This window comes from Pezoporus wallicus, unplaced genomic scaffold (genome assembly GCF_028554395.1).
Source record: "Pezoporus wallicus isolate ANWC-B61680 ecotype Strahan unplaced genomic scaffold, APGP_CSIRO_Pwel_v1 contig_7178, whole genome shotgun sequence".
In the NCBI taxonomy this organism is placed as follows: Eukaryota; Metazoa; Chordata; class Aves; order Psittaciformes; family Psittacidae; genus Pezoporus; species Pezoporus wallicus.
In genome coordinates this window covers 1274272-1286655 of record NW_026636884.1, presented here as the reverse complement: position 1 = coordinate 1286655, position 12384 = coordinate 1274272, and the positions used below count along the sequence as shown (strand labels likewise).

The following is a 12384-nucleotide window of genomic DNA, read 5'->3' as shown; positions in this document are numbered from 1 at the left end:
GGCTTCAGAATGGTAAGATCCCAGAGACTTTTCTATCAAACTGTAGGCTGTCTCAGACAAAAATATCCTAAACCCCCCCACAGATTTGTGCCATAATAAAATATTGTGCTATCACAAACTAATACAAAGTACCAACTACGTGCAGAAGCAACACATGCATTTTACGCTTCTTTGTATTACTTAGAATGACATCCTGATGCTATCATTTAGCTCATCATGACATTCCATCAATCAAACCCCTTTTTTAATTATACACCATTCTGCTTTTTCTCTCAGAGCAAACACAGAGGACATGCAGCGATTTATTCCAATTAAACTACGTACTTTAAAGAATTAAAAATAGGTTGGGAATCACTTTTAAATCAGCTATCAGTCTGTCAATTAATGTTCTGAACCCCTGCTACTGACCCAGTACAGTACAAGCTGTTATTATGCACTGTCCTACATATCATCTGTTCTCTATGCTGGTCTGTTCCAGAAAGACAGACAGCTGCAACAGTATATCCCTGCTCAACCTGAGGACCATCTGACTTTAATTGTAGCACGCAGCTTGATGTGGGTCTGGTTATGAGAAGCCAAAGTATCACACTGTAATAATCTGGAAAAGCAGAAACCTGCCAACACAAGGCTGCAAAAGGCAGCTTGGGCTGTCTGGCTGGCTGACGGGCTGCAGGAAATATGATTAATGGGCAAGGTATAATGATATCAGGAACCCGATTAGCACCACAAAAAGGTCACAGATCAAAGCAGTATGCCTTTCATGAGCTCCAATCATTATATAAGATCTGTAAACCAAAATGCAAAGGGAAAAAATACCTCTGTGTGATAGCTTACAAAATCAGCACTTAAAGTACTATAATCACGATGTTGTCTGAACCAGGAAGCAGTAAGGAAGTATTAACTGGATGAATCAGCCACACTGTAGCAAGCTTTTTTCGATAGTGAAGAACTGAGCTTTAAGCATCCTCCTAAACACACCTACTCAAAAATAAAACAATGCTGACTTGATGCTGATGGTATCCAATCCACTAAGTATTAATAAGAAAAAGCAATTTAATGTTTGCATGTAATTTTCTCAGTTTTATTCCCCTGCAAAAATGGCAGATTACAGAAGGCATCATCCATACCACCATTAACAGGACCAGCACCACCATGATAAGGTTAACTATAGCACACAGAGCAGTTAACACAAATCACTGGCTTAATCACAGAGGTTTAAATTTAATGCTACCAGACTGACCAAAACTTGGTATCTGAATTATAGTAACAGTATCAGGGACATAGTGTCACCAAAAGGGATGACATCTGACACTTTGATATACTGTCACTTGGTAAATTATTTCTTACTTTTGTAATCAACTTAAGGCTTGAAAAGCCTTAAAAAGGCTCTGCCCAATTATCTGATACTTGAAAATTGCATGTTCCTGTAGATGTTGGTTCTGAGAATACAGCACAAGTGAGAGATATCAAAGAAAGAGGCAAGAAAGGCAGACACTAGTAGCAAAGGCTTTGGGAAATGGTGGCAGAATGAGGGAAGGGTAGGGCCGAGCATAAAGAGAGGTGAGGGTGAGAAAAAACTGGCACCACTGCTAGAAATGAGGAAAAGAAAATTAAGAGCTAAAATCTCAGAAGAGGAGGAAGCAGGAGATAGAGAATAACTTCACAGTGGGGAAAGCCAGATCCGTAATTAACAGAATGAGAACTATATTTTATGCAAAAGCTAAAATACCACAGTTGTGAGAGATCAAGGCCACATGATGCCTTTGACAAGTCTGCTTAAGAACTCAGCTTTTAATTTCTCGGGTTATCCTGAATCACCAACACATGCCAAGCTCAAGAAGGTGTCAGGCTTCCTCCCTAACCTACTACCTATCAGCACAACTGTAAGATCAAAGTTGTGTTTGAACATGGCTTGCCAAGTAGTCCTGCTAAATGTTAGTGCATTTCATACCTTGTTTAAAAAAAATTTGCACATACTTCTATATGAAGCAAACCACTAAATTCACCTAACTTAATCTGGGATTGTAATGGTGCACCTTACAACTGCCTGCAGAAACCTAGGCCAAATAACATTTCTGAAAACGATGGCATCATATCACCAGTAAAAGTGCAGTGTAAAGCATTCTGATAACATAAATCACAGCTTTCTTCTGATGTGACTGTTCCGCAATTTTATGAATGTGAAGTCTGATGTTCTGCCAACAACAGAACTTTTTCAGTTCCCGTTTTCTCATTTAGGAATATCAGGACGTCTAAGCCTGATAGCTAAAAATTTTTTGAGAGCTTCCATGCCCTAATTCAGTATTTCCCTGTTAGCTGAGTACCACACGAAAAGTGCAGCCTCATTTTTCAAAATTCATTAAAGAAACTTCTCTAATTTATTTATTTTTGAGTGCCACTGATGCAGAATCCTTTTTTTTTTTTTTTTGAGAAAAGCCTAATGTAACAGCTTTGAGAATATGCTGAAGCACCAACAATGATACTGTAACATCTATTCTGTAATTCACTAAACTGCCCAGAGGGCACAGTGAAGACACACAGTGCTAACAACAGGATTTGCCATAACAGTGAAGAAAATAGCAATATAGGTTTAGAGAATGAAGGAGGCAAAGGAGAATTCAGTTTTATTTTCTTCTAAAAAACAGTCTGAAAAATATCAAAACAATGGAATAAATTGAAGAGGTGGCAGAAGATTTAAAATGAAACCTTTGTTCCTGAAGCATTCACTGATCTTTGGGAGTTAAATGAATAATGAAATTAAAATAACCCTAAAATTATATTTAAGTAATCAGAGTGACAGGTGTATTCATATGATTACACAAGTTTTTTCCAAGTCTTCTGTAAAGTGATTTTATTAGCTTTTTAGAACCCCAATAGCCGACATACAAATGAGATAAGATCTCCTGAGTATTTCAACCACACTCAAACTTTTTTGAGCAATACTATATGCCTTTTTTCTTCCTAAACTTGTACATCTAACATTTGCTCGGACAATTTCAGCCATAGTCCTAAATAAACAATAAATAGCTATATATTGCAAGGAAAGATCCAAACTATTCCAGTAGAATCTCGCAAGACAAATGTTACTTGACAGACAATAGAAGATAGACATCTTACCAGTCTGTTTATGCGAACAAATTCTTCTGGGGTTTTGGCCCATGGTGGAAGTTCAACATCAGACACAACTGTTCCATCATCCATCACTCCCAGATTGTAATTGTTGCTGTTGACAAATATCTCTGGGAGGTAATAGAATTCAGGAATCAATTCCTGTAGATAAATGAAAAACAATGCCATGTTATAAATTCTGTCAGAAGATGCATTTTGTCATGTTAAAAAAATAATTATTAGAATGGCATTAGGCAAAGAGAATATACAAAATCCTCCCACAGACATCCTCCTCACCTCCCAGACGACAGAAATCCCCTCTTTCATACTTTCTAAAATTTAAGCGTTTAGATATGATAAATCCTTACCCTGCTTGTAACACAGCAAAGAACTAAGACACAACAGACTATAAACCAAAAAAAGTCAGAATATTGCTTTTGATTGCATATTATGCACAGAGAAACTTATAAAGCTAAAGTAATGAATATAACACGGTACAAATAATACTTCGTGGAAAAGAACAGCCCAAGGACGTCTAGAAGTTGCGGGAAACTACTTTCACATTTTAATACAATCCACATCTTAAAGTGCTGATCTAATTGCAGTCTACAGCTGTGAAAGTAGTGCCATATATATTAATTACAAGGATGTAAAACTCTGTTATATTCTTATTCTCTCTAACACAAAGGGTCTAAGAACATAATGTTTAGGCTATTATCTAAGACCATTCAATACCTGGAATAATTTTTTGCAAATTCTAAAATACCTGGAGTTACATTGCATGCTCAGAAAAAATAAATAAATAACAAACACACATAGCCAAAGCTGAATCAAACAAATCAATATTTTTCTTTCATGAAAAGGTCATTAACTTAATTATGTGTCCAGTCTATAATTACAGGGAAGAACTGTGGATAATTTCTCTTCTTCACACATACACACACAGAAGAGGAAAAAAAGAAGGAATTCCACATGTTTACAAGGTCTGTGTACGCACTAAATTCCCTGTCAGGATCATCGCTGCTTTAAACACATGTTGTCTATAGACCTGTGCTGAACAGGATGGGACCGTGGCATTTAACACCTCCACGGCTACCCCACTATGGCATTTCTGCAGGCAGAACCTGCTATGCTAAACACAGTTGAGTTAAAAATGCAAGCACACACAGCAAAGGAGTTGTAACTTCCAAGTCACATGAGAAAAAACAAGTAACACTAATGGCTAAACGAAGAGGTTTTTTTAAAGCAGAAAACAGAACATTCTAGTGCAGAATTGAGCAAAACATGCTAGGAAGTAAAATTAATCTCAAAACCATATGGATTTTCTTCTGGATAAGTGGAGTGTTTCCCCGTTTTGTAAACAGACATGCAACTATTTCTGTGGAACTTGATGTTGAGACTTAAATACACCTGATAAACCTGGCAATCTGACGGATTTAGAAAAACTGAGCCACTAAATTAGAGAATTTACTTCCTTTGTAAATAAAGGAACAATACGTGTAATTGCTTCAGGAAGTGTATTTTGTAGCAAATGACTGGTGTAAAATTGGGTTTCCATACAGCAAGCGCGAACTGCATGGCACTTAAGTAGAAAAAAATCAGTGCCCCACTGGCTTTGTCTACAGTGGGTGTAGTATGTAGCTATGTCAGAAGCTCAGTAGATCAGATCTGAAACCCAGTCTTGACATGGGTCAATGGATCAGTGGTCCCCCAGATAGCCCCTGAGGGCCAGTTATGGCATGAGGAGCTTTCCAAATGGCTGAGTGCAATACCGAGGTCATCAGATTGTGGACAAGGTCAATCTGAAGTAGCCAGGGCAAAGACAGGAAAGATCAAACAGGAATTAAGCTATTATCACCTCCATCCTTGTGTGAAACACTGCTTGGCTTTGAATTGTGCATCTTTTTGTTTACAGCCACCTTAATTAACTAGGCAGGGTAAAAACATGCTTCTGTACCAAATGCTTGACAAATACTTGATAAAAAGAGATCTGAAACTATTTAATTGGGAAAGAGAAAGAACAGGAACATAGCAGGGATAAACATTTGTAGAAAAGAAAGTACTCTTACCACTGAAGTTTCTGTAGTTTTTACCATCACAGACAGAAACAATGAAAAAGCAGAGACACTGGACCATTAATTCAATAACAGCATGCACCACAAATATGAAATCATACCATGATTCTGAATACTTAAAACATAAGCTCATTACATATGTTACTGATGTTTTTTTTTATTTTTTTATATATATCTGTACAGCTATTCATTAGTTTCTTTCAAGATCAGAAAACATTTGGCTTTCTAGAACACATTTTTTTCATTAGGTTACAGAGAAACGATATGCAGCCTGGAAACTTAAGAAATATCAGTAACTTCTGTTAGTTTGACTATTAGAAACTTTTCGTAAAATGTTATTTTATTACTCCAGAAATGAGTTCTCAGAAAGCTTTCCAATGTCACCATAACAACCCATTTTTACAAAAGGAGCTTCTTTATGATCTGCTTTTCTTATCTTGACCATGTGCTAGCACATATGGGCAAAAGGAGTGCAAACAGATACGCCGGTCTGTTCTGAGTAGTATCTAGCACCAGTAGTAGTGCCTGGCTTTATATGGGTAAAAATAACATTAGTTAAAGGCCAACAGTTTTTCCTAAAATGAGTGAATGAACCTGATTAAAAAAATATTTCTTTTTTATCGAGTTCATGAATATTCTTTATGTATTTGGTAACTGAAGTCTCTACCAAACCTCAACTTTACTTGTGGGGTGTTCTCTTTTTTTCTTAACATACTCACTACATGCACAGACTGACACTAAGACAGGGGATTCTGACTCAAATGTGTAACTCCAATACTAATGGAACTTTTTGGACACCTGAGAATGTTACAAAGATTGGGTTTGGGTTTGGAGTTACCTAGTTGGCTTCATACAAATACTACATGAAGAGCAGGACCAGCCTTGAGGGGTGAGAATGAAAGCCCATTTAGTACCTCACCTGGAACAGTGACAAGGACTGGAAGACTAAGACAGGGCAAATACAGTCTTTCCACAGATACTCTCTCAGCTTCTTAAATGGTTTTGAACTAATCTGTGCTTCTGATTTTTAAAATCATTAATAATGGGTTCCAGTGTAGTTTTGTCTACAAAAGTTTTTCCTTTAGCTATTCTAAAACTGCTTCCTAACAGCTCCAGTGGATGGCTCTAGTACTCATACTGTAAAAACCTGTAAAATTAATTCCTTATCCACTGTTCTGTATGCCCTTTTGGGTACTATACACCTGTATTATCACATTCTTCCTCAGTGATCTGTTTTTGCAAGGTAATGGACTCTAGTCCATTCAATCAAGTCTTGACTCAGTTTTGTTCTATCTGTAAGTCTTTCCTTTCAACTAACCTACTTTTTCTAATTCTACTGAATCCCTTCTGAAATTTTACACACTCAGCACATTTACAGAATTGTCCCCATTTGTTTATATGATTTCACAGAAAAAGTGAAAACATCTGTATGATTTGTTGAAGCTTTTGCTTTAGCACAACTGCATTGAAAATTAGTTTCAGAAATACCTCTGTTGGAATTTACAAGTTCTATACGGTAGAGACTGACAGCCTAATGATAAGCAATACTTCACTCTTCCTGCCATGATTTTTATTTCATTACAACTGATGGAGCTCACAGTGAGTATTAATATGAATCTAACACACAGTATAGTGTTTTGGTTTTATTTTTTTTAATGAACTGCCAGATCAGGATTCTTACTAAAATGCTTAGAAAATTCTGTGTATAATTGAAATACAACTTTTCTCTAAAAAAAATTGCCTCTACCACATGTAAATAAGGATTCCTAAGGAAACTTCACTAAAAAGATTATTTTTACAAAAAAGTGGTAGCAAAAGAAGATCAATTTAACACCGGTAATTCAGTTTCATGTTTGCCACCACATATTAAAAAAGAATCTATACAAGATACTTTGTTTCTTTAACGTAATGAAATGTCATTTTATTCTTTTGTTTAGAAAATGACAAATGCATTTTGAAGCAGAGTTATGTGATCTGCAAAGATAGAGTGACACATCCTTAACCATATTAAAACATTTATAAGATACCAGATTCTCAAACTAAATTATTTGACAATCACATTAAGCAATATTAAGCCTATATATAACCTGTCAGCAGAATAATAAAAATGCATATTAGTAGTCTAGGTTTTTATTCATATTGCCACACTTTATTTCCTCTGTTAGGGGATTTAAACATAATTTGAAAAATATATACTGATATATTAAATTAATTCAAATTTCATTTTTTCATCCCACTTCAATGTAATCATTTTGATGACTGCGGGTAAGTACATTTTCTAAGTACCCATGAGTCCCTCTATCTGCTGTGTGTTATTTCTCACAGAACTTAGAAATTGCCTTAAGACATTGCCTAAAATTCCCCCAACTTGTAAGAAAAAAAGAAATCTATACAAGATACTTAAGCAGGTTTTATATATAAATACTTAAGACAAATACACAGGTTTTCATTAAGATTCTAAATTGAATTAATGAAGAAATTTTTTTTTAAATTATCTTACACTTCTGTTAAAGCCCTATGAGATTATATTTAAAATGTTTCCTAGTTTAAGGAAAATATTAAAATATTCAATAATTTACAATTAAGCAAAGAAAAATATAAAAAAAATCCAGATGTTTATTTCATAGATTAATGAAATATATGATAATCACAATTAGTATTCGATTCATTATTGATCAGTAAGTAGAATTTGCATCTTTAAGGCACTTTAAATCTTGTTAGTCAACACATGGATGATATATACACAAAATTATTTTACTTTTTACTGAGGATATATGTAAAAGTATGCAATGGTTATTTATTGATCCTATTTATACATTATGATTAATCTGACAGAGAAAGGGAAAAGTTGTACATTGTAACTACATTATTTTCCTTTCCTCCATTTTTTTTAACTTAATCGAGGTGAAAATTACTATATTGAATCAGAAAAAAAGTCTAGAAGAAACCTTGGGAGGTCACCTTGTCCACTTTTACAATCAAAGACAATTATAATCAGGTGTTCTTGAAAGATGTTTCTCTGCCTTGTTCCTTTAAAATTTTCAGTGATGGGAATTCCACAAACTGCTAGTATTAATCCATTCACACCACTAGGTCTTCCTACACATCTAGTCTGCTCTTGCTGTAGCTGGAGCCCATTCCTTGTCATATTCAGACTGCACACAAGCAGCAGTTGCCCCTTTTCAGGCATGAATGTAAACAAGCAGCCTTAACTCCATTCCCAACAGCACTTTCTAAAAACTATTCTCCTCCTGCACTAAGGACTGACAGCACATAGGCCAGTGCCAAGGGTGGCACAGCAGCACACGGGAACAAGAAGTATACAAGAGAATTCACCTCGATGTAAGAAAGAAATTATTTACACTGAGAATTACTGTTCACCGGAACAACCTCCCCAGGGATGTGGCAGAGTCCCCAGGACTCGAGGTTTTCAAGATGGGGCTGGAAAAGGTACTAGATAAAATCATCTAGGACTCCCTGAAAAAAAGTTGGACCAGATGATTTTTCCAGGTGCCTTCAGCTGAGGTTGTTCTATAATTCCATAAAATGAAGTGCACTGTGCCTACCAGCCAAAATCCCCAGCAAGGTAAAAGCATTACAACTGCCACTGCCAAAGCACTCTATGTTTCTGTCCTTGTTTTTCTTTTCTCCAAAGTAAACAACCTAAAATCTTCAACTTTATATCACTGGTCTCATTTTCTAGACCTCTGGTTATTCTCCTTTGGACTTCAGCAAATTTGTCCGTAACTTACTTGACATTTACTATTTCAACAGTTACACAAAAAGTTTGGAACAAATATTAAAAGTATTTGTTTCCTTTTCAACAGAATTATGGCTGGGTATAAAAGAAGTAACCACAGATATTGGATGGAACTTTCTTATCCATACACCCAGATGTCAATACTTTTAACAACTGCAATTCCCACAGATTACCATATACAGATCTGACTGAATTTAGAATTATTATTTTTTCTCAGAGAACTATGTTCCTCTTACGGATCTTGGCACAATTTTACAGAAAAGCAAATATTTCATGAAAACCAAAGATCTGCATTGTAAATATGTTAAAAGTTTTGTTACAACACACACAGAGTTTATATTAAAAATCTGAATTACTATGTACCGGCTTCTGACTTTTGCTAGTTATTGCTCTTGGACATCTTTGACCTTGCTAGTAATATGACATGCAATTTCTCCTACACAAAAATAATATTGTCAGTTTGGCAACAACTTCATTCTTTGTAAATTATGAAACTCCCATCTATTTGATGGAGAAGTATAAAACAACTCAAAGCAAATGCAGAAAAGCTTATAAAGTTACAGGGTGTCTTGAGCACGTGTATGTTAGGCAGCCTGTTTCAATAAGCATGAGTTGCCATTTAGCAGAGGTTCAACCTTAATACGTATTTTAAAGAAAGTAATGAAATTTGTCATCCTCCAGTTTCTGAATGTTCCAGCAGATTGGAACTATAGAGTTTCTTGCCTCTAGTACCAAGGTTTAAACACATTGTTTAAAATGTCTTTCAATCAGTCTTACTCAATGCTGCAGCTCACATGTTCTCATTGGCCTATTTACAGCAAACTCCATTTCCTCCAAAAACACCTAAAGTTTCTCGGTCAATTTTAGCCAAATTTTACAGCAGGTTATAAAGGTAACTAAGTTCCCACAAGTTTAAAGCACAGTAAGCAGGCCCTTCCCATGACACTCCTGAAGAATCTTGGTGAAACCCATTCTCCTCCAATCTCCTCAGTGTTTATCTACTCCTGATACCCACTTTATAATACCAGTACACACCCAGAAGCCCAAGACAATCTATACATTATAACAGACATTGTTTAATACCTTTACAAGTCAAAAAAACTTTAAACAGGAAGTTTGATTTAAAGAAAAAATGTCCAAAATAATGTGATGCTAATGAGTTTTATAATAGAGCTAACTTGCCAAAACAGCATTACTGTACCTAAAAATTAAACTGTTAGGTTATATTATGAGAACCTCAAGACAAGAGAAAGGTTTGCAACTTGCCAAACATACCTGTATGAGATATCAGTTTAGCTATTCAATACCATGATAACCAGCCTCACAATAGCTATCACTGATATGCGTTCTATCATAAGAAATTAGTACCCATTTTATGATAGAACAATCTAGAACAGCATAAGTGGATTTTACTAATGCTTTCTGTGAGTTTATGGTTTTCTAGCATCTCCTTTTGAACAAAACTAATCAAATGCACCAAAAACCCCCTCCAACCCATAAGCACATGAAAAAAGAACACACACAAAGCAGCAGAGCAAAAGGCATGAAGAACAGTAGATAACTCTGTATTAATAACTGTAACTTGGTTAAAAATGGTAAAAAATCAATCACATTAAGCCAATCTAGTTTTCTTTTCAAAGTCAACTGCAATAGTTGATGGTGAGAGAAAAATGGGTAAGGTGCTGCTTCACTTTTGAGAAAGACCAGTGAGACTGTCTCAGCCTCCCATGACACTCTTATAAACAAAGTAGAGAAATGGAGATGAGATTAGGTTACAATAATGTAGGAGTACCCAAGCTGGAAATTCATATTCCAAGAGCAGCTATCAATAGCTCACTGTCAAACTGTGAAGACTTGGTAATGGGGTCTACCATGTTCCTAATACCAGTCAATAATCTTATTAATGACCTGGCATAGAAGGTGCAGTAACAAAATTTCAGATGACATTAAGAACACAAGAAAATTTCAAACAATATCAAAAAACTGTACATATAGTATTTAAATAAATAAATAAATCCGCAGAGCACTACACTTGGAAAAGAGAAAACACATGCAAAGAGCCACCTTGGTAACCATTAATATAATGATAAATAAATTTATCGCAATAGGTTAGCTATCAAACCAGAAATAATACCTGCTTCTGAACAAGTATGTGTAAATCTACTCAATCATCAAATTAAAACAGCAACACGCAAGGGCAGACCTAACTTCCAGATTTTGGAATTTAATCAAAGCCCCACACTATTTTTCTGTTAAACAGTGACAGGCTATCTATGTTTGCTTTTTATACAGTATTAACAAAACTAACCAGGGCTGTTTGCACTAATAATGTAAATCAAGAAGTAACTATACGAGTTAATGGTCATGCCTGTCTAGTACTTTAAAGGTACTAAGTGGTACTCTCACAGAATTGAAATACATTTAATATTCTTCACTGCAGAAGATTCACTTTAAGAAACACATGGTTAATAACTGAAAGGCAACAGTTAATTAGTAAATAAAAATGTCAGAGTAATAGTGAGAAACTAGAAAGCTTCCAAAGGATTTTCAATTTGCATTCCTTAAAGAAATGGATGGGGACAAGGAGGAAATTTAATTTTATGCAACATACCACCTCTTGAAATCAAAATTTGAAAAGTTCAACCAAAGGTTATACTACAGGGCAGCATTAGTTTCCTGCTTTGATCATCGATTCAAGACTTTCACAGGATATTGACATAGATTGGTTGTGACCACACATATGCTTTAGCTTTCTCTGTTGAAGAGATACCAGCCAACAAGAGTTGCTTCCACAGCTAGCTCATGTTAGTCCTTGTTGTAATATATGATGCCTCCAACTAAGTTTAACAATAATCTTAGGACAGTGACCATCAATTACTAACTTCATTCTCTTCAAGCAAGAAGCAAAGAGAACCAATTTCCTGTGATCAGCCCAATGGTTCTGAAAAATCCACTTTTTCTTTTTTTTTTTTTTTTAGCTGGAATAGGAGTAAGCCCTTCATTTTTCCTTTCTGCCCCCTACTCCCCATGCATCAAAATACAATTCTATTCACTTTGGCCTGCCACTATCAAGGTCTTACAAATGGCTTCACGAATCTTTTGCATTTCTATAAATCAATGCATTAAACTGTCAGGTTTTCATCAGTTACAGAAGTATCAACAGGAATCCAGACAGCTGATGGTCAAAATCCTTAACATTATTTAATCAGCCAGAGTAGTTGACTACATTTATGTTCCCAATTCAATCTATCTCAAATCCTTAACTAACTACTGGCTCATAGAATGAATCATAGAAACATAGAATAGTTAGGGTTGGAAAGGACCTTAAGATCATCTAGCTCCAATGCCCCTGCCATGGTCAGAGACACCACACACTAAACCTTGCCACCCAAGACTCCATCCAACCTGGCCTTAAAAAGACTTGCCCTGGGTTCAGCAGTA

The 12384-nt window shown here is 35.6% G+C and overlaps 1 protein-coding gene across 1 annotated transcript in view; it reads right to left on the bottom strand.

Moving 5' to 3' along the window:
* LRBA (LPS responsive beige-like anchor protein) overlaps nt 1-12384 on the bottom strand; it is a 400308-nt gene that overhangs the window by 92124 nt on the left and 295800 nt on the right. The window contains exon 47 of the mRNA XM_057402038.1: nt 3118-3270. Coding sequence (XP_057258021.1) covers nt 3118-3270 — 153 coding nt within the window. The remainder of the gene's footprint in view (nt 1-3117; nt 3271-12384) is intronic.